This window comes from Pelecanus crispus, chromosome 5 (genome assembly GCF_030463565.1).
Source record: "Pelecanus crispus isolate bPelCri1 chromosome 5, bPelCri1.pri, whole genome shotgun sequence".
Lineage (NCBI taxonomy): Eukaryota > Metazoa > Chordata > Aves > Pelecaniformes > Pelecanidae > Pelecanus > Pelecanus crispus.
The window spans coordinates 20,309,716-20,337,105 of NC_134647.1; the positions used below are offsets into that span (position 1 = coordinate 20,309,716).

The 27,390-nt window shown below is 40.2% G+C and overlaps 1 protein-coding gene and 2 long non-coding RNA genes across 4 annotated transcripts in view; 2 read left to right on the forward strand and 1 right to left on the reverse strand.

Annotated features, from left to right (window-relative positions):
• IFIH1 (interferon induced with helicase C domain 1) overlaps nt 1-13,089 on the reverse strand; it is a 28,883-nt gene extending 15,794 nt beyond the window's left edge. The window contains exons 1-4 of one of the 2 annotated variants that reach the window (XM_075711709.1): nt 12,618-13,089; nt 10,640-10,796; nt 8,200-8,370; nt 2,676-2,756 (exon numbers count right to left, since the gene is read on the reverse strand). In XM_075711709.1, the coding sequence (XP_075567824.1) occupies nt 2,676-2,756; nt 8,200-8,370; nt 10,640-10,796; nt 12,618-13,067 (859 nt within the window). In that variant the 5' untranslated portion in view covers nt 13,068-13,089. Of the gene's footprint in view, nt 1-2,675; nt 2,757-8,199; nt 8,377-10,639; nt 10,797-12,617 lie in introns of both variants that reach the window. The other variant, XM_009481526.2, reaches the window with a different exon arrangement.
• A 4,236-nt stretch (nt 13,090-17,325) lies between these two features.
• On the forward strand, nt 17,326-19,066 carry LOC142593549 (uncharacterized). The gene is made up of 4 exons (XR_012831066.1): nt 17,326-17,345; nt 17,893-18,055; nt 18,140-18,188; nt 18,845-19,066. It is a non-coding gene; the product is annotated as an uncharacterized LOC142593549 (long non-coding RNA).
• A 548-nt stretch (nt 19,067-19,614) lies between these two features.
• LOC142593550 (uncharacterized) lies at nt 19,615-22,458 on the forward strand. Its single transcript, XR_012831067.1, has 3 exons — nt 19,615-19,720; nt 20,330-20,431; nt 21,026-22,458. It is a non-coding gene; the product is annotated as an uncharacterized LOC142593550 (long non-coding RNA).
• Nucleotides 22,459-27,390: the final 4,932 nt, after the last annotated feature.

The window sequence follows — 27,390 nt, forward strand, 5'->3', positions numbered from 1 at the left end:
GAAAAATGCTGTTGCATTATTTCAGGCAGTAAGAAAAGCATATCAAGTCTCTTGAGTTTACATATATTTAGGAAGTCAGAAATTATATATATCAATATCAGAAGGATTTATTTCAATGGAGTTTGGGGCTTTTTTTTTCCCTACAGATATGTTTAAATCACTCTCCAAGCATTAACTGTCCTCAGTGAAGAAAAGGCACAAACTCATTCTGCTAGACTAAAAATGAGGGGAAAAAACCCTATAGTTTTATTTCCTGATGATATCATTAAATGAAGAATCATGAGGATTTTATTATCACTGATACATTACACACAAAATAAGTGTATTTTTCTAGTATCCCTGATTCCATTAAATAAAATTAAACTAACAAAAAGTAATGAAGCTTGATAAAATACTGCTGATGGAAACATCCGAGTGCCATTCTTAAGTGTTTTTTGCTTGTTTTGCCTTTTAGTGTGAGTGCAGTACTACCTGGAACACAGGGAAATTCACACCAGAGAGTACTTGCTGTTACTTATCTGACTTCTACTACTCTCTTTTGAGGAAGAACGTTGTTTGCTTTCTGGTTGGCTAAATTCAATAGGTCAATCATATTGAAACTAGCACTTTATCACCCATCTGTTTGGTTAAATTTCAGTTCTTTAACATCCTCAATTAACTGTCCAGGCCTAAAAAATATTTAACTTAGCTCTCTCGTAGCTTCCCCAGCCCCTGTTTAGATAAAGGCTAATACAGGAATCTTTTCACAGGATATGATTCCATTAAAGAATTCTCATCATGCACAGTATAACTTTAGGGAAGTTGTCTGCCTTCATACAAGGCGCATATGAATTGCTGCTCTGGGACAGAAGAAACATGATAATTATTCTTCTATTGTCCTAATGCCACCATTTTTCTTAAATGTAAAATGATCCTTGCACAGAAAACTGCAACTAAATCCACATGATTCTTTGCATTAAAATGCAAATCATGTCAATGCATTAAGACACTATCCAAACATCTCTGTTAATACAACCACCCTACTGCAAAATTTCAAATTATAAAATCCATAAATATCAGAAAGTCTATCTGTATCTCCTTAGCTTTTTTTCTCACAGTTGCTCTCACTGAGTTTACTAGGCATGATTAAGAACCATGAGTGTTTTTAAAACCATTTTAACTAGTTGTTTTTAAAGCCCACATGAAAAGCAGAACATATAGCAAGTAAATATTGGAAAACAAATCTATTCCGCATTCTTCACATAACTGTAGCGATTTTTTTTTTTTTTCCTGCTGGACTAGTGGACATAGCCAATGCCCAATTTACTTAATAGGAGATTTTTCAGGAATCTTAAAGGATCAGGCCATACATATATACATGCTGCCACATACTAGTAGCCTGTATCAGCCTGACCAACTGATATAGTGTGAATGTCCACAGAACAGAGAAGCTTCTGTGCCCAGACATTTCATGTGACACAGTGAGGAAAAAATACAGTGTGACTGATGAGTCACCTCAGTTGATGCAGAAGCGTAAACTATATTCTTCAGAGTTAGCAATACATAGACTGAAATCCGAGCTACAGGGTAGCAATTTAGACCTGAGGTATCCTGAATTTTCTGTGTACTTACAAAATACATGGGTTTTAATATTTAAAAAGCTTTAAACTATTTGAAAAGCATTTATAGTAAACACTTTGCAGGCATATGATATATAACATTTACATTGACTTTACTGATCTAATACTAGCTTTGTTAGGCAGAGCTGGCCTGAAAGGTACCCAGATTGTTTCTAGCCCTTGCACAAGACACAGTCCCAGCACAAACTTTAGAAAGGCTAGATTCCAAAAGGTAACTGGTTCCTTTTGAATTCTGTGTAGGCAAACACAGGCTGTTCACCATGGTGGACAGCTGCCAATTCGTTCTGCCTCAGGTCTGAGATTAAAAAAAAGAAGAAAAGAAATGGGGATCTCTTTTACAACAGCAGTGTTTAATTGGGCTCAGAGAATATCCGTAGCAAGTTCATACCTGTCTGCAAAGTATTATGTAAACACAGTCCAATATTTAGTTTAAAACTATATTTAGAACTTGCACATATGTTTAAATAGGAGATTTGCAAAGGTCTTCAGATAGTAACCTCCATTGATTAGGCTGGTTTTACAAATAGAGCTACTAAATTACTTAGGTCCAAAGTGGACCTTCATAACTGTTCTGCAGGTACTCTGGAAATGCTTCTCCTCACCCTTAGATGCCTCTAAAGCATGTCCTATTCCCTTTCACTTACCCTATGCAGGGGCCAGGCACAATCTAGCTCCTCTCTGAAAGCAAATGAAGCAGATATATGTATCAGCATTATGAATATCTGTACAGGCGACTGCACTGGATGACTTCTGGAAGTCCCTTCCAGCCTATGTGATTCTATCACTCTGCATCACTGACCATTTTGTATGATGACGATGTCTAGAGACCTGTTCAGATGATCTCAGTAAACCGACTCTTTTGGGGCTGGGGCTTAAGTCCAGACCCATAAAACCGGCATCTGTTTTCCAACAAAACAAGAGGAAGTCTGGCATCTGGCATCTAAACTGGAGTTCACAGTGAAAGCCTTCCATTGATTTTTGTTCTAGCCCGCTCACAGAGTGCTTACCCTCCAGAGCTTATTTTGCAATTACTAAATAACAGAAGGGAAAACATACCTGAATCACTGGTTGCGCAGCTGTGTCCCAGGTTTTCATTCAAGTTACTGACACTACCATCTCCTATGGAGACATCTGACTCTAAATGAAAAACACAAACAAATGTAGCATAGTATATTTGCTATACAAATATAAACAGCAAAAGCATATTGTTTGCTCTCTCCCTCAGCGGTTAAAATAGACTAGACAAATGTCTGGCAGGGATGGCTGAGGTATAATTTCCTTTATTAAACTTTTTCTAAGGTAAAGAAAAAACTGTGAACAATATAATTCATTTTCTTATGGAAGAAAATATGGAGGGGAAGATGAAAATACCAAACATAGCAGGGGTAAGGCAATGTGGGTCATGATTTATTGTTAGGCATCTGTGTTCTGTTTGCTTGAAAGCAAGTGTCCAGACATGACTGCCTGCGTGATTGCTTCTAGCCCTATTTTACTGTATCTTTTCAGAGGAGCAAAGAGGAAAAAAAAAGAAGAAAAACATGTTGGTCTACTGGATCCACAGCGCTGCTGGCAAACTGAAGACATTCTCTTTTAATGCCTGTAAGCCATGTGAGTTATATCTGTAGTAAAAGAAAATCAAAACCAGAACTGTGATTTTTTTTTTTTAAAAGCATTTCTTCGTGTAACATGAAAAGAGTTCCCAGGTAAATAAAAGCAGAGAGGAATTATTAATCTTCCAAACTGTTTGCAAGTAAAAGCAGAGACCGACAATCCCCAACAGAAAACTTGGACACCGCCACAGAAATCTGGCAAGTTTACTGTAGATATTCTAATGTTAAGCTCTCCCTCTGCTGGACAATCAATGTATTACACTGACTTTTTTCAGTCCCAAGTGTAATTTATATAGCAAGATTTACCAAAACTCAGTCCTTTCAGTATCTAAAGAGATACACAGTTCTTCTGGAAAAAACTGCTGTGAACAGCCTCACCCTGCACTGTCAGCTTACCTGCAGCATTCTGCAACTGAGCTTACAGTGTGCATAAGAAAATTGTCAAAATAATAGCATTGACCTATGTTTTGCTTAATTAGCTACTGAACTTGTGTCCTATCAAGTTTTTCATAGTTTTTTCCAGTGAATATCCCATTATGTTCCATATCCATATTGTCCCCAACAAATAATTCATAAAGCAAAATAGATGCTGTGAATGAGAGTTTAGAACTGAACAGAAGTTACAGTGTCTTAGAACGGTACTCCTGAAATAGACACTACAAAATCCTGGCAAGTGAGGTGGAAATTAAACCTAGTCTGCGTTCAGTAAAAATATGAGCTTTGACTTTCTTTTATGCAAGTTCTGCTCTCCTTGAAAGGTGAATGAATAACAGAAACAAAACTGCTCTTTCACAGAACAAGTATAATACAGACAACTGAAATGAAGCTACCTTAGCTACCACTAGGAGTCAGGTATTTGGTTAAGTCTTTATTTTCGGTTTTTCTAACATAACTGTGAAAAGTCATGCATATGTCTTGCTGTCCTACAGTTTTCATAATTTACTCCATACAGACCTCAGAATCTGATCCAGCTATGAATCACCACCATCTGTAGGAACTGTTATGATTGGCAAAGGGCATTAAAGACTTTAAGCACCTAAATTAAAAGCTTAGTCTAGAAATCAATGCAATCAACAGAAAGGCGCTTAAATATATTCACAGCAGAAGGCTGATTTATATAAAATTTCCCTATTGTTATATAATAGCATGCATTTAATATCACATTACGAGACAGCATTGTCCTGAAAAAAGAAGAAAAACCTCACCAGCTATAATCCATGTTCAAAGACCTGCAACAAACTACTAAGTAGCATTAGTGGGAACTCTAAGTATGAAGATGACACTGCTATCTCTCGTTTTCACTTCCTAGGAATCCATGCAGATAGGAAAGAGAGAACAAAATTAAAATTCTATGTATCTGTTCCATGTAGTCTCCCATCTAAGATGACCAACTGAAAGATGCATATGCAGCAGAGAGTATGCATTCACAAACTGGTTTGCACATAATTATCTGAATTACAATGTACAGCATGCATTACAAAATAATCTCTCAACAGAAAATGTCAGTGGTGAAGTGAAATGCAAAATATTCAGCTTCCAAATGAACGGTGAATAGAATAATGTTCTCCTTTTTCAACTGTGGCAACTTTCTTGAATTATTTTAAAATAAAATTAAAAAAAAAGTAAGCCTTTCCAAAACAATGGATAAAAGAGTTGATATAGCATCATAGAATGCTTTGGGTTGGAAGGGACCTTTAGAGGTCATCTAGCCCACCCTCCCTGCAGTGAGCAGGGACAGCTTTAACCAGATCAGGTTGCTCAGAGCCCCGTCCAACCTGACCTTGAATGTTGCCAGGGATGGGGCCTCCACTGCCTCTCTGGGCAACCTGTTCCAGTGCTTCACCACCCTCATTGTAAAAAACTTCTTTCTAATGTCTAGTCTAAATCCATTCTTCTTTAGTTTAAATCATTATTCTTTGTCCTGTCTAACAGCTATTCTAACAGCTGTTTTCACCACTTTCACTAGTCTTCCCTTACAGTGCTATTTGCACATGGTAACGCAGCATATTCCACAGAAAGATTTTCAGTCACTTTGCACAGACTAAGAAGTAAGTATAACGACAAGGGAATGCAATGAAAAAAAATGGTTCTATGCCATATTAATTAAACAAAGTCTTTCTTTCCTGTCCTGTGCTACATTATGTCATGAGTAAGTTTCAAACATTGGAAAATACAAATGAAGGACCAAAATACAAACAGGCTATTAAAATTGGTCCTACTTTCAAGTTAATGGGCGGTTCTTCTAATCTGAAGCATTAAGGGACATTTTGTGAGACATTACTGAAATGTCCAGTTAATTACAGTGCAATTATTTGTTCCAATCAAGTTTGTTTTTTATGAAACAGGCCTTGAAAAACAGAGCTGCTATTTATTTAAATTGTTGTTTATACAGGTAACTGTAGCCTTAATCAAAGCGTTTCACTTCTCACCTTACAAACTTACTGCTTTTTTGTTGTTTTTTTGTGTGTGCAGTTTCTTATCTGTGTTTTTGCATGCACAATTTCTCTCTGGCTTTCTCTTAGGCCAAATGATCTAGTTCTACCTTGTTTTTATGACCCTACTGGCCTCTTACCTTCTGACTCCCTCTGTCACAGCTACTCCAATAAAAGGGTCAGAGGAGGCTTTAGATACAATGCAAATTGCAGTAATTTCAAGTGACTTGAAAAAGCTTCTTTCTCCTTGAAATTCGTCCTTCTCAATACATGAAGGAATGGTGGGAGTGTACTGCAAAACTGACAACACTTGACAGCATCAAATTGCAAATTAGGTGCATTCCTAGCCTACTTGGAAGTAGAATCTGGGCTCCAGTTGTATTTTCAGCTGCTGGATTTAAAAATACAGTCTTATGAGATCATGAGAAAGGATGGAAATTGAAAAAGACTTGAGTGCAGTTAAGTCTGTGTGTACAAGTGCACAGAGATCAAAGCTTACTGCACTTCAAGATGGCTGAATGTGAGCCAGTTCCTCTACAGCCAGCTTTATGCAGCACTGTTTTCTGGCAGCCCTTGCTACATTGCATCTACGCTGCTGGTTTAGTTCAACTCAGAAGTGCACGTTTACAGTGAATCTGTCAATCGTCCCCACTTACACTGCTTTGGTTCATATCACAGAGCTGGTTTGGATCATAAGAAATTAATTCCTGTCAGCTGAAACCGAATGAGATGTGTTCCAGCCATTTGCAGGCATACAGTCCGCACCAGACTGAAGTCAATCTGAACCAAACTGCCAGAATTCATGTAGTATGCACACCCTTAGCACAATTTCACTGAACAGATCCGCTCAACTGCACAAACTGGTAATACCCACCATCTATTAATTTCAGTACAGTTCAGTGATGAGGAGACCATAGTTTTCAGGCTAGAATTAGCTTGTGGCAGGCTAGTTCATAGCTAATAGATCTAGTTATCTGTAACCCTCAACCTGACAAAAGTCTTGTAAAAGATCTAGCTAACAGCAATGAAAACCTACCCTCAGTGAGGCTACAATTAACAGCCTCAGCCTTGCCCTGAAAGGATCCTAACTAAGAGTGAGGATAACTCAGTCTGATCCATTCTGAATCATTATTAAATAGTTGGCACCTCTTCTTTATACTGCCAAACCATGTTCTAATCCAGGAAAACCAAGCTGATATTTTTGCTGTAGTTAATAATTCACTACTTGCTACAAAACATTGTGATATGCTGTTAATATCATGCTAAATGAGAAATAGGCTACTACTGTTGCACACTGAAAGGCTGCAGTTTTCAGAGCCAATTTTTTTTTTATTTATTCAGGTTTGATAAAAAAAGAGCAGCCTTTGCTGTTTTACTCCTTTGGCTGAGTAACCCTACTAAAATCATCTCAGGCAGGATTTATCTCAGTTGTAAGTATTGTTTGAGCTCCATCTGAACTTGTAACACATATGAATAGTTCCTTAATCATACAGCGTATGTTTGAATCATTGGTTCCCAGCTATGTCTGGGAATTGTTGCTGGTAATTGCTGTTGCTAATAATCATCTCCCAAGGCATGTTTTTAAAAGTGGATCCATATGAACAACAGGCCACAACAATTTCTAAAACCTTTTACTAAAAATGTACTTCTGAGCATGCGATGTAAGTGACAGTGGTTGTTTGATGCTCTCTAGATATAAATCCTTAAAATAAACGAAAGGACTTACAAGAACAAAAAATATTTTCCAATACAGAATTACCAGCCTTCTAGAAAGAAGTACTTAATACAGCTGCAGTTATAGTGGTACAGAAACATTCCTCTTGATTTAAACTTTGTCAACACTGGGAGGTGTGTCAATGTAAACCTAATGTTTTCATTGGATAGTATAAATGTACCATGAACAGGTCTGAAATAAAGTATTCATTTAATAATATTAATATTTTATTTAACAATATTAAATATGTTTGAAAATGACTCATTTCTTCACACAGTAATTTAAGAAATAATAATAGAAAGTTGTTAAAAGTGCTATTTAAGAGGAAAGGAAGATCATTAATGTTGCACAATTATAAGAAAATCAAGCAGCCCACAGTAGATAAAACATCGCTACAACCAGGACACAGAAAATGTCTACACAAAGGCTGCACACAGTGTGCTACAAATTTTTTGGCCATGTCCTCCTAAGCCATTCTGTACTGTGCTAGCAAATTGGTTTCTGAACCAGCTCTTACCTTTCAGATTAATTAGTTCAAGAATGACAACGTATTCTTGTCCTAGAGCAACTCTTTAAACTGAACAAATTTGTAGATCTGACCCTTAAAATTGCTACTGCTGTTAATTCATAGGAAGAAATGGAATTTACTGCTTCCAGAAAATCAAGATTTACTTTTTCCATTCATTCCCTTCACCTCGACAGTACCATATGTTCCTGAATTTGTGAGCAAGATGGGAGTCAATGCACCAAGAATGTTCTCTCAGTTACTTGCAGTTACTAAAGTTTAACTGGTACCAGCACAAAATACCAGTTAGTGGACATACCTGAAACTACTGAATTCTTTCCAATAGATGTTTCCAATACACCGTTCTCACTGCTGAAACTATCATTCACATTTTCTTGCTGTTTCAAATCCTCCACTACGGCATATCCTGGTTGGCTTGTAACTTCTGTTTCTTCATTTGTACTATTCTTCATCCCATTTTGTCTATTCTCTGTTCCTAGAAAACAAATAGAAATTCCACAGCACTATAAAACATTTCGTTTCTTTTAGTGTGGAGCACAGAAACCATAGAACTAACCTGTATTCATCATGCACATAATGGCATAACATACAGTCTTGGTCTTGACTTTAAAACCATTATAATTTGGAACTTTGATGTTTGTATAAATATTTATTAAGAAAGCGTTTGGTCATATATCTCAAATTTTTGCAGTCACTATAAAGATCTGAAAACTGAATTTGTGGACTAGACCATGTTTCCTACCTGCTCAATTCCATTGGTCCCGTAAGCTCATAAATGGATGTACCTTACAGCAGGACTTCAAAACTTGCCCATAAAAGAGAACACCTGAGAAAGCTTTCACAAAATGTTTTCCCTCCTTCCACTTCTTTGTCTTATTTCAAATATGGAAATAATTTCTCTTTGACTTCCCTGTTCTTTTATTTTTATTAGACTCATGTAGAACTAGGTATGCTCCAAAGGCAAAAAATGCTGTTCGATAAATTATAAACATTTTTTACAAAAACTGCACGAAGACTGCATTCCAGGGTCTTCCAGATTTGGAACTCAATTACTCTGCAATTAGAAATTAAATTTAAAGAAATTAATAGATTTATTTCAAGTTTGGGTTTTTTTAAATAAAGTTCTCAATTTCTATGTATAGGTGTCTGCTAATAACAACATATTTTAGTGTAACAAATCATTGTGGATCAACCTGGAGTGATAAAATGTAGCACCACTCTTCTCCTTCCAAGGTACCCAATGAACTTGTTCTTAGTGTTTCCCATCTATGACCTCGTATCAGGGGATGCTACAGCAATCATACACTTCACATATCTACACACATACAGGACTGTGTACATGGAAAATTTCTTATCCTCTGGTAAGAACAACACAATTTATGCTTTACGTATCTATCTGTACAGTTTCTTTTAGGACCTGCATTGCCCACGATTACTGAGAAACGGTGGAATAAAGGCATTCATTCGGTATGGCATCAAACAACTGAATTAAACTTAAGTTTTACCCTACATGGTCCGCACTGTACTGGAAATTCAGAAAAGCAAAGTTTGAAAAGATTGAAAATAAAAATATGAAAGTATTTTTAATAATTTGCATATTTCCTAAATATTTATTACTTTGTTTACCTTACTGATAGCAAAGCAACAAAGACAAGAATTTAAGCCTGACAAAGCTGCAACACAAAATGAGAAGTAGGACCACAGTAGCTGCTGAGCTATTCTCAGCATCTGACTTTCAGTCAGAACTATCTTCTGAGGCTCTAACTTGATTGGTCTTGTCCTGCAGACTGGAACACTCAACCACCTTTGAACTGCACGCTCAAATATGGCAGCTGCTTATCTGTGTCTGGCAGAAGACAGGTTGATTCCTGTCCTCAACTGGAAGAGATAGCTTCACACTCCTCTTACCCCAATCTTAATGCATTGTCCCATATGCAGCAACTAAAAGCATATAGAGACATAGTTCTGGTGAGCTCAAGCGAGAAGGCTGAAGCTGCTAAATGGGAAATCTGTTAAAAAACTTCAGTCTCAAAAATCTTACAAAACATATGGGGAGCCCAGTAAAAAATGAGGGATAGAGTATTTGAGAGCTGCTTCCTTTTTCATATTTTAGAATCCAGGGGAGCACTAGGATAATTTTACAGTATCATAATCATGGTACAGGAATAGAAAGTAGTAGCCAAAACCCTATAGCTCTTTCAGTTTTATTTCTGTAAATAATCTCTTTACTAGTTTATTCTATTATTTACAGTAAATTTTATACAGTGTCTTGAGACTTGTGAATGTCTTGCCCCCAAGGCGACATACTGCAGTGTTCTTTAAAATGCCGTATATATTGTAAACCATTCTATAAAGGAAACGCGAATCTTTGTGTTGAAGGAGAAATCCAGAAAAGGTTTGTTTTGTTTGTTCAAATTAATCTTCAGAATATTTTTAATGAAAGATTATAAAAACATCACATTGAAAACAATGGGTTAGAAAAGGTAAGGATTCAGTTTAATTACAACTACATACATATTGTTGTATTTCTGATATTGCTTAATAAGGATTTTTAGTGTTTAAGAATCTATTGAATAAGCTGTTGAATAACTTGATTTTGAAATCCCTGGACAAGTGAAAGCATTAGTCTCACTGTCACAGCAAAATCCATATGGTGAGAACCCTGTGTTGTTTTCTAACAGTACAAAAAAGAGATATTAAAAACCCACACATTAGTACTAGTGAAGTAAGATGATTACCTCCTGTATTTCCACTTAAATCATCTGCAAGGCCTCCATGTTGGGTTTCACGCAGAGCAATCAAAAAAGGAGAGAACCAATCTTTCTTCTGCACTATTCTGCTCAATAGCTCCCTTGCACCATCTCTGTTCCCACGATTGTCAGTAACAGCGTGGATCTGGTGAAAATAAAAAACCCAAAACAATCCAGAGACAGACTGGAAATGGTTCAGGGAAGTTAGTAAGAATAGTATAGGTACAGAAGCATTTCCCTGTCATCATTAAAATGTACTTAAAAATAAAGATATGAAGTGGGCCTGCCACTCATCAGAAGAGACTTACTGCAGTTTTGTCCAACCTCATGTTTATCCCATATGGTTTTGGGTAGGATATATAAAACTTAAGAGACCTGAAATTTATTTGGAAAGTCTGGTAGTACTGGACAATGGTTATAATAACCAACACTACAAAATAATTATTATTATTGTGGTATAATGATTGGTGTTCACACTGGTTTAGGGAATAACCAACCTTGATTAAGAAGAAGTGATATCATACAGCTTACCAGAGCTCAGACTTAATCTGTAGCATGACCTCATACATAAAATGGAACACTTCACTTCTTAAACTCTGGCTTCATCATCTCAATTCCCACTTAAAGATACAATAGCTAAGCCTCTAGAAAGTGGCTATTGCCATCAAAGAAGCTATAGAAAAGTGTCCCAGGGCTGTCATGCGCAGCACTTGACGTGATCACATAAAGAACAGAATGACCATCCCAAAAGTAAAGCAGCCCAAGACAGGTGTTTAAGTCCTCAAGCGCAATTTTCTTGAGGCTTGAGAATCACCCATCCTGATATGCAAGAAAGTGGGCAGGCATAGCAATGGGAACCCCTGACTGAGATTGAAGACTAAAAGAAAGTGCATGGGAAGTGGGAGTAGGGAGAAGTAAACAAAAAGGAATATAGAAGCACATTAAGAAAGCCTAGGCCTTGTTGGAGTTGATGGCAGGATTGTGAAGGGTAATGAAGGGCTTAATGGAAATACCAGCAGCAAAAAGATGACCTGGGGGAACATGTGGACCAGTTACCAGGGAGTGGAGCCAGTAACCTCCTAAAAGGCCCCTGCCTCTGCCTGCTGTGTTACCGTGCTTGGCTCCCCATCCCTTAGGCTGCAGCTGGCCCGTACTGCTACCTGACAGTCACCAGACAAAATGATGTATATGACTGTCATTTAACTGAGATGGAGCATTAAACTACCTAAAAAGAGGATGCAAAAGCTCAGGGTGCAAATATGATGTAGTTCCACCCTTAGTTTGCCAGTTTTCCCCTTATTGCTATGGCAAGTCTTATTTTAATTTCCTCTTCTAACACTGTCTCAGGGTACCCATTTTTTGGGGTTCCAAATAAATTTCACACTAGTCCAGGCAAGTCATTCTTAGCCAAATGGAGTAAGCACTGGCGAATGTTTTCATCAAAGGTTAATACTTGCTCTTTCTTGTCAAACTGGTACTTCTGCTCAGCTCCACTGTCTAGTATGATACTCCTTAGCAAACCTATGGCAAAAAAGGGGAAGGAAGGTCTTGCTTTATTTCAGCTCAAGTATTCTCTAGGACTTTACAGGCCATCACTACTTCCTGGTATGGTTCAGGGGCCAGAAGACACTTACTGATCTTCTGAGTCTGTGGCAAAATGGTGAGTAACAGTAAAGCTAGCCATATTCCTTCCACTTAGACATTGGCTTAGTCTAACCCTCTCTTCATGGCATTTTTCTTTCCCTGGTTCTTAGCTGGCATCCCACAGGCTGGCCCACTGCCAACAGTCTTCACTGGCTTACTTGGAGCACCATTTCTCTTTTCCCCCAAGTTTGGGTACTCCCCTTTCATTTTTGCACTTACAAGGCCATTCCTAGTTGTGGCTTCCTATCTGCCCCACAGCTCTTGGGGGTGGCCAGTGCCTGTGGCACTGCCTGGCGCCCGGCCTGGCAGGCGGGCCACTTACCCGATCCATGTCCTCATCCTGGAAGATGCCCATCTGCAGGCACTTCTCAGCCACCTGCAAGGTCTGCATTTTGTCCACCAGTGTGCCGTGGAGCAGCTGCACCAAGTGCACGCAGAGGTCGTGGTCGGCCTCCTCGGCCGGTGAGGGCAGCTGGCTGAGGCTGGGGTTCACATAGCAGGCGGCCAGGCTGCAGCCGCCGTGCTCCAGCGCCTGCAAGAACTCGTGGAACCAGCCGCACCCGCGGGGTCCGCGCTCCACGGCCCGCAGCAGCTCCTCCGCCCCCTCCACCTCGCCCCGCTGCACAGCGGCCGCCTGCACCTTCTCCTTATCCTCTACGCTCAGCGAGGGAAGCTGGTCCAGCACCGGTTGCACCCGGATGAACTGCTTCAGCCGCGGCCTGAAGCAGGAGATCATGTAGAGGAAGCGCTCGTCCCGGGACTCGTCTCCCATGGCCGCGCTGGCGGCGCCCGGCACCCCGGGACGCCTCTGCTGCCGCTGGAGGACGGCGATGGACACCGGCGGAGTATGCCTGCAGCGGCGGCCGAAGGTCCCCGGAGACTGGGGTCCGGCTCGGTGTCAGCCAGGAGCGCGGAGCGCGTCCCCCATCCCACTCCCCGCTTCCTCTGACTGCCGCCGGGCGTGCCCGGCCTTATCCCAGCCCCAGCGCCGCTTTCGGTTTCGGTTTCGTTTGCGGACTCGGTGCGTGACGGCACGGGCCTGCCGCGAGACGGCGGCGGGGGCGGCACTCGGCACGACTCAGTGTTACTCCTAAATATTTTATTTAAAAGGAAAACTTTAACAGGAACCACGGGTTTAAAAAAACAAACTGAAGTGTGTCCTTCACCTTCCAGCTGGCGAGCTTCTAGGGCAGGTCACTAGCGTGTCAGGGTCTTCTGCGCTGGTGGCTTTCCGGGCACGCACCCACAGAGACCCTCGGCACTTCGGCGGTGGCAACCCCGGCTGATGGCACTGGTCCGCAGTCTCTTGCAGGATGTGCCTTTTCGCAGAATACAGACCCACAAAAGGCCAGCCGGGAAGCAAACCCAACTTGTATATTGTAATGGTTTACTCTGGGGCTGTCTCAAATAAATTTTTTTCATGCCCTTTTTTTTTTTCAATTTGAAGAATTGCACCTTGCATATAGAGCAGGAGGTTGTGATGCATGTGATAAACTTCCTGGAGGAGTTTGTTGGATAGTCTTTTAAGACTGTTGGGATAGTCTCTCCCTGAGATGTATTTTCACCCATATGGTAGATGCCATTGAGCTTCAGGAGCAGGCTTGGTTTCCACTGTGGGGTTTTAGGGAACCTCAGTGTGATTCCGAGGTAATGCAACACCTCCTTGACTCAATTTCATGTTTTGTAGCAAAAGGAATAGAGTAAACAGAGAGCAGCTGGATTACTGTGTTCAGTTTTGGTCCTGGACAGTTCAAGGGAGAGAGTGAAAAATTGGAGAGGATCCCGTGAGGGCCACACAATGCTTGCAGGATTGGAGAGCTCTGCACATGTTTGGAGGAACTAGGTTTATTCAGCCCAGAGAAAAGAAGACTCAGGGGAGATCCAACCAGTTTTCCAACTCCTAAAAGTTGGATCCCTCTTCACAGGGGTGCATGGGACAAGGGGCAATTGGAACACATTTCTTCAAGGGAAATTCTGTCCAGCTATAAGAAAAATATTCTCCACTGCAAAAACAATTAGACACTGGAATATACTACCCAGAGAATTAGTGTGAGTTTCCTCAATAGAAATACTCAAGACTTGGCTTGACAGGGCCCTTGATTTAATGCCTTGCTTTTAAGAGGAAGCCAGGTATCTCCAGAGGGCCCTTCCCAGCCTAAAATTTCCTGTAATTCAAATCATGCCCTCAGCTGCTTGTCATGCCAAGATGTGCTACAGCATTTTGCTCTCAGTGGAGCTTCCTTCAGTTGGAAGCTTCTTTTGCAGAAGTTGTTTCACTTTCATTTCATCGTTTTCCTTTCTGCTTGTCTCAGGTTTCACTCTTATTTCGTCATTACTTTTTTATAACTGCTTTACGGGAGTTTCCTTTGAAAGATTTCTGAAGGAAGACTCATGGCTTTTTTCCCCCCCACTACTTTTTCTTCTGTCTTCAGCACCTTATTTGGATGACGTGTCAGTCTTGTAAGGCCTCAGGAGCCTGCAGGAGCTACTTGGGTGCAGTTTGTGTACATAGGTTGGTTGTACTGTTGCTTAATTTCCCAAGCTGTGTATGTAGAGTGGTAAATCAGGCCTAGTGCATTTATACCGCAACAATCCTTTACAGGTTCTAAGAGTTTGCAGACATTAAAAGGACACTTGTGACTTACGGGGAAAAAAATCAATTCTACTTGGTTATTCGCGTCCTTGTGACTTATGGGGAAAAAAATCAATTCTACTTGGTTATTCCGGCTACTGCTAGGTTGCAGAGACGATGGCTGCACCCCTACCTCTGTCCACTGATGAGGCACATATCCTGACACTATTGCTGTCCTCCAGCTGCACACCTACACTCCGCACAAACTCAGTGATTTCTGAGGCCTTTGTCCCTTTCAGATGTGACTGAAATCAGTCACAAGGTTCATAAGCAGGGGCTCTGGCAGGGGCAGGCCTGGAGCCCAAGGCCTCCCTCACTGGGCAGCTAGGCAGAGAAGGTGCGTGGCGCCAGCTCCCGGCCCCCGCCACATACGCAACACCTCCCCGCGCGGGTAAAGTCCACGCGTACAGCTGGGGAGACGCCTCAGACGCAAAGGCAAACGCAAAAACAACACAGGTGCTCCGACGCCTCCCGCAGTTACCGTCAGGGTCTTCCTGCCGCAGCAGCGAGGCCCCGCCGCTCCGCCGGCCTGAGGCGGTGCCGCGCACGCGCCCGGCCCCAACGGCCGGTCTGGGCTCGCGGGCCCAGCCGGTGGGCGGGGTTTCGGCTGGCCAATGGCAGGGCCGGGGCCGGCGCGGCAGCGCTGTTGTGGAGAGGGTGCCGCAGCCGTTGCGGCTCCCTCAGGTGCCCGGGATTTCCCAGGGCGGGCGTCGGTGCCGCTGCTGCCTTGCGGGGCTCCGCGGCCTGGGCAGAGCGTTCGCCTGCCTCCCTCCCTCCCTCCCCCCCTCCCTCCCCGCCGCGCCTTCGGGTTCGGCAGGGCCGCGCTGGCGGTGCCGTTCCGGGGAGGCCGGGCCCGCGCGGTCCAGAGGAGGGGGCCGTCCCGGCCCTGCGCGCCTGCTCGGGGGTGGGTGGCGGGGAGCGTTGCGGCCGCCCCTCTCTGCCGCGCACACGGGCAAGCCGGGCCGTGGTGGAGGGTAACGGAGGAAGGGGTTTCGTCCCGGCGCTAGCTGCGGAACCGGAGCGCTCACCCGGCGGAGCCGGGGCAGCCGAGGCGGAGGTGTCTGAGGGGAGGCGGGCGGTTGCAGAGCGGCTGCAGCCGGACGGCCCTCGCCGCTGTGGGCCCTGGGCTAGTGGGTAGAGCAGGCGCCGTGTGCTGAATAAACGCAGCGGCTGAACTTCAGTTGTAAATCCTTACACAGAAGGAGTTAGGGACCCCTGGAGGACTGGGGTTTGCTTACATACTGATCCTGGAATACAATTTTGAGGTGGTTATTGCCCTCACCAAAAGAAGTTGCATTATATTTGGTGTTTCTTGTGCCCGGTGGCGGGGACTGCAATGGTCACGGGCACTACACTAGCTTTTGTAAAAACAGCATTCTAGGACAGACTAATAGTACAGCTGGGAGCACTAGTAGTAGTTGTCAGAAAATGGGAAAGCATGACAACTACAGCACAAAGAGATGTATAAGGATTGGATGCTGTTCGCTTTACGTGTCCTTGAGCAAAAGGAAAGCTGCTCAAGTACTTTTGGTTGCTGCATAAGAGATGAAAATATTTTTCTAAATTATTCAGCTGTTCAGTGTAAATACAGTCGCTACAGAGGCTTGTTGCTATAGTTCTCATGACACTGGTGTTCAGTAGCTTTTGTATAGCTTAAGCAAACTGGGCCTTTGTGTGCTCCTTTGTCATTGCTAAAATTAAATCTTTAAATATTGCTACTGTGTATTTGGGGATCCTAAAATCTCTTTGTTCCTTTGAAATTGCCTTGCAGTGGTGTAGCTGAAAATTATTCGTGTTACAAAACTGGCACAGATGATACTAGTGGCAGTGACAGCTTGTTGGGCTTTGCTTCTTTCAGGACTATAGATCTGAGACTGCTTCTGCTTCTGCAATATAGCAAAAATACTTTTTTATATGTGATCTGCAGAAGCTGTTTGCAGCTGTCCTAAGGAGTAACACTGGCAGCTTGGGACAAAAAAGATGACTCTCTGTTTTTCCAAAGACTTGCTGATCTAACAAGTGCAGTGTAGTGTTTATTTTTACAGGGCCATGGGTTTTGTGTTCTGTCACTTTCTTGGTTGCTGTAACTCCTATGTTCCTCTCAGGTGATTGTGTAGGATGACAGGCCTTGCATTATTGCATCTGGAAAACTTCAACTGTGTGATTGTATTTTAGTTTTCTTAGTCACTTAAATGCTTGGATAAAACATACTATATTTAAATATAGGTAAATTAAGCTTTACTTTGCTGTTGTAAGAGCAACATATCAGCACAGTAAAATCTATAAGCTGCTCATAAAATTCATTCTTGGATACTCAAAGCCACTTCAAATTGTATGTGGCCCAGCCTGAAGAAGGGAACCCCTGCTACCTGTTGTGGTACCTGCATAAAAAGAAAGTACTTTCAAATCCTGGCGTAGGTAAGTAACTGAATAAACACTGTAACACTGAAAAGGAAAGACTGATCCAATAGCGAATGCAGGCAAAATCAGTTTATTAGAACTTAATGTTCAGAAAGGCTTTTTTTTTAAAATTTTATTAGAATATCTAAAATAATGACTACAGTGTCCTGCAGACAATATCACTAATGCCCATAAGATATCTGTTTAAAACCAAAACCACTTCCACCCCCAGACTTCCAAAGCAAAACAAAACGTAGCAGTGTAGTAGCTTCTTTTTTTTTTTTTCCTTAGAAAGCTTCCTTGGTAATGCGGCCAAAGGCATGTGGAACTGTTTCTGGAGTTGTACTATTCCATTTTGTCACCAAGTGTTGTCAAAACTACTTTAAATGGAAGTCATTTAACAATAAATCCAGTTGTAGGACTGAGTTTGAACATGATTAATTTTTTCAATAAACTGCAACAGGTATTTCTTAATCATGCAAAAGTTACATTTTTGTTGTAGAATTGAAGTATTTCAGGCTAACAAGGTGGAAATACTGGATCCTGCCCCCCCCCCCCCCCAAAGTATTGCAGTTACAGATGCCTGGAATGCCAGTGACAATGGGACTGCCAGTGCCAGGAGCAGTACCAAATACGCCTCATGGTGCACACTCTGCATGTTCTGCATATGCCGGTGCTTACTCTGCTGCTGCCAATCCCATGTTGACTTCAGTGCTATTGCTGGATAGGTAAGATAGTATCAACAATGTAACTATATAATCAGCTGTGAAAACAACCCTAGTAAAGTTTTGTTTCATGCTTTTTTTCTTCAGCAGAAATACCTTGGCATAATGTTCCCAAGTGATAATCATTCCTCTTCAGGTAAGATATACAGTTTTCAATAATAATTGTAATTATAGTTGACAGTAGAGTTTACAGTACTACAGACTTGATAGACATGTTGCTGTCTAATAAGATAAAATTAATCAAAATATGTTGGCAGTTCATGTTCAGATTCTCACTGCCATCTTGAAATAGTGTTTCTTTAGGTTTGCTGCACCTTATTATACATGTTAGTGCTATAATTCTGTATGCAGATAACAGAACCTTAAAAGCCAGTTGTGAGAATTTTGAGACTAGGATTTCAATTAACTTTGTTCTGTACTGCATATGGAGCTTGCCCAGAAAAGCAAAATGCAGACATATAACTTCCCAGGTTAGTGTCGCAAGGAACTGGAGTCTCCAGAATGGTTGATGCGTGTTTTGCAAGATATTTCTTCTGGCATGAGGTCCTAAAGCTGACATTTATGTTCTTTAAGATCATACAATTTTTAGATTGGAGGGCGGGCTCACAAATGTTGTGAGACTAAACCTATTTTTTGTAGATATGTATGGGATGTGCTGGCTTTGAAAAGTTACATGGTGTTTTTTAAAAAGGAAGTATTAAATACCGTGAATGTTTTTCTAATGTTGCTAATAGATAGTGATAGGAGTTGTTATATTCCAAGAGTCTGCATTAATGTCCATATGACTTACAGATGGTAATATGACTACTGCAATGTCATGTGTTAAAAGGAGTAATAGTCAGGGAATTCAGTAGTTCAGTATGGGGGAAGACGACCAATGGAAGGTGGCAAGGATTCACAGAGGTCACGTGTGCAGCCCCACTGGTTACAAGATGGTTCTAGCTTCTGTGGTGCCGACACGCACCTTCTCAAGAACATAGATACAGAGAAGTGATGTATTGGAAGATCTCCAGTTACAGGTGAGTGACATTCTTTTTTAGATTAGAGGGGCTTCTTTTTTTCTCTTCATATTTTAAATTGCATAGGCTCTGAACCTCAGTGCTTTTATTTCTGCTTAACATCCCTGCACTAGGTGAATAATGAGGAAATTCGATGGGCAAAAGGAAAAGCATCTATTAATTATTGCAAAGTGGAAATGCTAACAATTTGGATACTAAGTATTGAAAACAAAGGTGTCATAATTTTAATCAACTTGCTGATTATCTTCACATGTAAATTCTACATTAGAAAATGCTAAAACTTTGATAGTGTTTTTGAATATGCTTAGTGGATACTTAATTACCTGTTTACCCACTCACTGCCATTGATATGCTTTAAGCGGAGAATTCTGTTTACTGCTTCCAGATTAGATCAGGTGCTCTTCTCTTATGGTGACTATTTAACAATGTAAGAACATTTTAGGTATCGCTACATGGAATCTAATGCATTAAAAATCAGTGATATTTTTTGCAAATTAAATGTGAATTGTCAACTGTGACAAATGTGTGCATTTGTTCTACAGGATGGAGAAGTAGATGCTGAAAAACTGCAGAGATATCTAATGCAGTCTGGAATCAGTGGAACCTAATATTCTAAGATACTGAGTGTTTTGCTATGGCAGCCAAGCAGGTATAGCTCCATGTTAGAGAGAGGTTACTACCACTCTCCTGCCTTCTGAGGTGCAAAGTTGAGAAGACTGGGCTTTTATGCATAGTCTAATTCTGTCACCCTTAAAAATTAAATGGCGATATTAACGAGGCTACTCCAAGAATAGTAAGTTAATGTATCAGTTGGCTCTGTGGCAGACAGGCTAAAAAAAACCAAGGGTGTTTTTAGTATCAGGCTACTTGAATGTTTTTTGTTTCTTTTTTAAATTGGATTAAAAAAATTCATGGTTACTATCATTGCTGAAACTGATCATTAAAAATAATACCAGTTACAAACTTCTGATTTTTTTTTTAATTACCCTTTCAGCATTCAGATTAGAAACTTGCAGAGTTATGATATCTGTGTAGGATATATCCTTGTACATACTAGGACTTTAAGTTGAGTCTTAGTATCACTTTGAACCTGTTGGTGATTATGAAAAACTTGAATTTTAAATTCTCTAAACTGGTAACTTCCAATACTAGTTTTGTTTGAGCATTTATAATGGGGTGTAGATACTGGTTATGGAGGTGTATTATTTGTATAACTGCTTTATTTGATTTGCATGTCTCGCACTTTGTAATTTTACAGCGTGGCTTATTCATGTTAAGCTGGCCACCAGCAGTATGAGTATTAGAAATTGGAGCTTCCATTAAACTTTCACAGTTTCTTGGAAGGAAAATTAAGATAAAGGTATGATCATAATTCCTGATGGTGTGTTAAACTTAATGCATGCAGCTGTAAAGAAATCATCAAAATACCTGTAAAAATCATTTATCTTAGTGTTAACATATAATTCAATTTGCATCTTAATATTGAAAGCTTTAGTTGGTATTCACTGCTCTTCTATTCTAGTGCAGATTATTACTGTGAATAGTCCTGCTTGTTAGTGGTGTAAGTACTTTATTGCGGTGGGAAGTTATTGCTGGATCAACACAGTAGACTGTGGAAGTTACCGGTAGAATGTAGGTAGCAAGATGTGAACTGTTCAGCTGACTAAATAATTTTTGGACATGCTCTAACTAACAGCATGAAATGAAATTGAGGAATCGGTTTTGTTGCTAAGAATCCAAAAGCAGAAACAGCCTTGACTATCTCTTCATACAGTTTTGTGAATACTTTTCATTAGTACGTAAGTTATTTCTAATATTTAAACTTGTGGGTCCCTCCGTCTGTCAGGATGGAAGTAGGCCATTCCTTTTGAATCTTACTGATGGTTAGTGTAATTGTATTTGTCACAATTCCACAATCTCCGGACACTGACTTGCCTATTACTTCCTCTTCCAGTTCTTGCAGTGCACCATGGCATTCCGAGTGCTGAACTGCTGGAGGAAAACAGGATCACCAACCTGTCGAAGTTCATATTTGGAAGAACTGCTGTGAATGGAAGCTGTTGTACAGTTTTTAACCTTCCTGCTTAATAAGACAATGCGCTTCGAATGAATGCTTTAAGTGCATGATTCACAGCAATAAATATTTTTTGCATTTTACTATTATTTAGAAGCATGGCATTTTTATCTGTACATGTAGCATTGCAGACAAGTAAATTTTCTGTGTTGAGGTCAAGAGCTAAGTGAAAAGGAAAAGCTTATGGATGTACATAATAGGTAGTGTTTTATAAATGGGTAGCTTGCTTACACAAATCAAATGTCAGATACCCTAAATGCTATATGCGGTTTTTTCATTAGTAGTGGCATACTGTCTCAGATGGCTCACTCTGAAAAATTCTGCTGGTTTGAAGAAACTAGATCAGTGCATTCCATTAAAACCCCAAAGTGTTCTAGATAAAACTTTCTTACTGTTCCAGCTTGTTGCAATACAGTGGTTTTTTTGTGAGGCAAGCTCAGGTAATACTACTTGAATACAACTGGAATGGCCTTCAACTGGTAGGTTTTTTTTTTAATCCCACCTAAGGCTTTTCCCCAAGGAGATCTGTGGGCATGGTGTTCCGGTGGGTTTTTTGTTTGGTTGGTTTGGGGTTTTTTTCTTTTTATTTTTTTCTTTTTAAGAGCTCTGCTTCTCTCTAAAGCTTTCAATGGCTATTCATCTGGATCAGTAAATTTGCTTGCTGAATAGGTCTTGCATCATAAACCCATTCTGTGTTTCACTTTAAATTCTCTGAAAGAAAATGATTCAAACAATGGAAGTGTCTGGGTTGAAGACAGATATTTAGACAGCACTTTTGATCAAAATATTTTTTGAAAATTTGGGACTCAATGAACAGCCCTTGTCAGCTTTATTACCCAGATTATGTAACTAGAAGTTATCTTGGATTTTTGAATTCCTCAGTTGGTGAAGTTAGAGGGAGTAGACATGGATATAACTTCCAGTTCTACTTCAGGGGTGGAGGTCAGTATGGCACAGGGAGATTGCTGTCTGCATAGGATTTTCTGAAAAGGTCTAATTTTGTGTCTCTATTGTGTGTGCTTCAAGCCAGTGAGTGGTGTCCTGTGTAATCCTGTGCTTTTACCTTTATTCCTATGGTGTTATGAGTATACTAAATATAATTAATATTTTTTTTTCTCAGTGTTTTTGATACAGAGCTATATTCAACCTTTTTGGATCCCTGTTGGTGTTTGTCTTATAGTAACTACAGGGAGCATGGAGGTTGCATTTTTGTTTGTGTGCGAAAAAGGAGGAGGGGAAAAAAACCCATCCAACTCTGGAATCTTTGTTAAATGCATGATTGCAACCATTTGGAGCAGCTGTGAGTAGTGGTGTGCATTTGAATAAAGTATCAACAAATTACAGTTTAAAACCAAAACAATTTAAAAAAATGAAGCAAAAAAAAAAAAACAACCCCCAACCCAAACAAAAAGCCCCAAACTCACAAACCAGTAGCCTCAGCACACAGACCTTGCTTATCAGACCCATTTTAATTCGCTTTGTAGTTGCTCCTGTTAGTGAATTTAGGCACCAGGTTAGTGTTTCCTGCTTTGCCGGTTACTGTAATGCCCTTAATACACCACTGTTAACTCATACTGAATCTGGAACCTCTGTCAAGAAGTGGAGGTCAGCTATCTGACTTGAATAGAAACAATCTGGACTTGACCAAGGATAGCACGAGATTAATTTGGCAGCAATTTCCTCCAAGCAAAGTTCATTATTTCACAACAGATGTAGTGCAGTGAATGCCTAGCCTGTATGGCAACAGGACTCAGTGACAAGCATTGCTTCCTTCTCAGAAGAGCTCAGTGCTGTGGGTGCCAAGCCTCAAAAATGTCAGTCTTGGTGAAAGAGAAGATTAAACTGAGAATCAGATCTGAAGAGGGGTGGTTGGTTGCTGCCAACTGCCTCCTCGAATGTAAAACCCGCTGTGTGAGTTCGTATGTCTCATCTGCTGGGCCACCACTTTCTCATTCCTGGAAATACCTGGTAATTAGAGGTTTCAAAATGGGGAGTAAATGCTAATGTTTGAATTGCAGTTATCTTCCATTAGACTTGTCTCATGTCTTCACTAACCTTCTGTGAAGGATTAGGGTATTAAAAGATACTAAATTTTGATCTCTACTGTTTATTTCTGGCTATGAGGCTCATTCTTGAGCTCTTGTGGATATTCAACATTCTACTAAAACTTTTTTAATGGCTTGGTTTCATGTAGGTTGAAAAACTGCTAAAAGAATAGAATTACCCTGTTCTGAAAACCTGTCTGAATGAAAAAACTAAAAAATGGTTGCACTGAGCAGAATTTTTCTGCTTCATGCATCCACATTTGATGTCAGTTTAACTACGCAGGCTTTTTTTTAACATTAAATAACTAGAAAGTGTGAGTCACGCTTGGAGTGTCCATAGATGAAGTTAATCTAACAGTTTTTCCAAAGACGACTGTCTTACAATAGCTTTGCCCTTAGCTAAAAAGTGAGGTTCGATGGAAGCAGCAGCTTTCAGCTTTTTGAGTTTTAATCTGTTCAGTCTTTGCTACCTAGAAATTCATTGTGCCTCATCTCTTAATTAACAAAACGCAGCAGAACTTCATGTTTAAGAGTCAGAGGATGCTAAAATCATGTACAATGTCAGCATAATTAATAATGCTTTTTCAAAAATACTGTCCATTTCCATCATTTCTCTCATTGTCAAAATTTTACTGGATTTTAGGCAATTCCAGGTGACTGAATATAATTATATTTCTCTACAAGAACTAAGAACTCTGGGAACTGTAGCCTTTTAGAAGCCATTTGCTTTTGCTGTGACAAAATACCACCAGTCTGAGATTCTGAAAAATGTAAGAGGGAGGAAAATAATGTCTATAATACTACCCCCAAAATGCAAAAAGTATTTAATGACAAGTATTTAAAGTTGGCAATGTACCAATGAATTACAAACTGCTATGTGTTATTTCTTGGTACAACTAGCTTGGAATATATCACGCTTATGTGGTGCATTTGAGGAACCTGTGCAGATGTTTTTGTGGAGAAAAATTCTTAGGTTTTCTTTAATGAAGTCAATTTTTGTACTATCTCAGGGATATTGAAAATGCCCCTATACTGTTGATGGCACAAAAACATTTTAGAAACATTGAAAAGCCAATTTCTGGGTCTGCGGAAGTACTATTAAAAATAACAAGCTGTTGCTCTGTTTAGGACTGAGCTCAGTATATGGGGAAAAAAATCATTCTGTGTGTATGTACAGAGAGAGCCTGTAGATGAATGGAGGGGAGGTGCCCACTGGACCCAATTCCCAATTTGATGAAAAATGTGATAGCATATAACTACTGGCTCCATTGGAATTAATTATTTCTGATTTAAGCCAACATATGAAAAGTCAAAATTTAAACAGTAGCGTAGACATATATTCACAGTGTAAGAATATTTAACAGAAGACTATAGAAACATCAAAGCTTCAAATCTGCAGGTGTAGTATTACGTCCAACTCTCACTCAAGGAATCGTGCTTTCCGCTACGCTGCTATTTCAGTCTCTCACTAATCTATTCATGCCCAGGCTAGCTCAGCAGCTCTCAAACGGGAGGACACAGAATTCATCTGTGGGCAAGACTCAAGCTGCTTCACCTAAGCAGGCAGCCAGAGGCCCTGCGAAGCAGTGCTGTTCAGCTTTTCGGATGCTACTCATAATGTTGATCAGTCATGCGGAAGCTTTGATGAGTGACCTGTGCTCACCGGAGAGAGGAGATTGGTAGGACACAATCTGCAGCAGGAAAAGGGAAGACAGGTTCGTCCATGGGCAGCAGCTGTGAGATGGGAGGCTGGAAAACGTGTTTGCTGCATGCAGAGAGTGGGAAGGGGAAAGGAGAGAAAGGCATGCAGCTGGTCACTGCTTCCTGGAAAGGTAGGGCAAGGCACGCGACTTAATGTGTGTTACTGTAAATCTGTGTGTGTAGATGGGCACATGCATGCAAACAGTGCAGGTTGCTACACAGCTTAAATATTGAAAAGCATCGCGGTCTATCGTTTGCTTTAAACATTGAACTAGACCCACAGCCGGTGGAAGCTAATGAACTTCATGAAGAGCTCTGCTGATTTGTACCGTCTCACCTCTCACATTTGGAGTGATTCTCCCAATTGCTTTGATACTTCAACTACATTAGCTATTCTTGAATCTCCAGGATACTTCTCTGTACCTACAAGTTATCATTTATATGTATTTTTGGCCACAGGTTTTAAATGTAAATGGCTAAGATGAGTGTTCCTAAGCTCAAGCGAGACCAAAACTTATCCCCTAAAGTCATGAAAGTCTCTGTGGAAATGTTATAGCTGTGTATTGTGATGTGTGGGTACGCAACCATTATGTCACTCCCAGCTTGATTTGGATAACACAGACCCATTTCTATCGAGTCAGAAAAAGACTGGGCTTAAAGGGAACCCTGCCTAGAACAAAAAAAAAAAGGAGACACAATTTTTGCTGTTCAGAAAATTAACACATTTCAAAAAGCAATGGTTTGTACCTGTCTCTAGAAGAAAAAAGCTTGAAGCAGTGGGTCTTCAAGTGCTCCACTGTACCTCAACAAGAAAAGGTACCTGAGAGGGCAAATCTTTCCTTGGCAGGGAAGGGGCAGCTAGAGTATTGCCAACCAAGTGCCATCTTTCATGTTTTGTTTCTTCATTCATTGGCGGATGTCCAGGGAGTTTAGACTCTCCGTAACTTTGCAAAGTCTCCCTTAGTTGCCCCCATCTGAGATTTTTCTTCTTGATAAATACAAAGAAAAGGGAAGGAAAAAGCCTCTTTGAGCCAAGAAAATGAGCAAGGGATGGAGCTTTTCCTTCACTTGGACTAATGGAAATGGTTTTTGCTTTTCCTCTTCCCCAACACTCCTTCCCCAATCCACCCGTTTTGCTCAGTTTCTTTGCATTAATGTGAAATACCAAGTGATGAAATTGGACAAAAGGCATTTTGTAAAGCAATGCTCATCCATTTTACTTTTTTCATTAATTTTATTTTTAATTTATACCAGACTCTTTTAAATGTAGCATAACCACAAATAATTTTTTAGAAAATGTGCTAGCTTGTTCTTTGTAACAGACATTAATATTAGTTACCAGATTGAGACAGAGCAGAAGTTGTTAACACTTGCTATTAAAAATTTAAAAAAAAAAAAAGCAGAAGCTATTTCACTTTGTTATTCAGCACTCCTGTTTCAATGGAGTATATGCAGGCAGAGATTCTGACTGGCCCAGTGATGCTGTCACCTAGGATCTGATCCTGCAAGGCACTAAGCAGTGCAGACCTCCTGTCACCACGGTAGAAGTAAGAGCAGTCAGCACCTTGTAGCATTTGGACCTTTCAACAATCAGCAGTAGCATGAGGCAGAAGAAAATTTGCTCTTGTATGGGAAGGGTTGGTTTCTCTTTTCACTTACAAAGGTATTCAGTTAATTCATTTTTGTACCTTTAAATGCAAAGATAAAGCAGACCCTAGCTCAGCACGCACACTAACTTTAAGTGAGAGAAGATTCAGCCACCTTGGGTTTATCTACTGGCTGTGTATGACTAAAAATATTCTGTATCATTCTGACCCCAACATATAATACATGTATTTATTAATGGGAGGGTCAGCTACTATTGCATTACTCTGTAGCACTGGTTTAGAACAGAGGGTTTAATTTGGTTTTAGTTAAAATTTAAGTGCTCCCCCACTAACTGGGTTACATGCTTTTCTGAAACCAGTTCTCTTCCTAGAGGAACTTCACATTAAAGCTTTAAGATTATAAAATTATGTGAACATTTTAAAATATTTAAAAACAGTAATAAAAAGGTCAGTTCCTTCTAAAATAAACACAACATTTGAAGCAGAATAATATTTTAATAAAATTAAATCTAAGTATTCACAAAGCATTATGCACATACAGTACATACTGTATTTAAAGCCTATGGACCTTAAATAATTTTATTCTAATGTAGTCAGCTTTGGACACAAGCTAAGCTTACTTGTTTTGTAATAAGAAAGTTTACAATTGTTCCTGAAAGTGATTTTACATATATACATATATATATATATCTATATCTGTACTCCTACATGTAAGTGTAGGTATACACACACGCTTGTGTGTATGTGTGTATATAAATATATACACACATACGTACACACATATGTACATATATAAAATACACACATGCACACATACAGGAATGTGTGCATGGTGTATGTGTGTGTCCACATACGTATATACCCTATCTAGGATCATTGTAGAGGGGCCAGT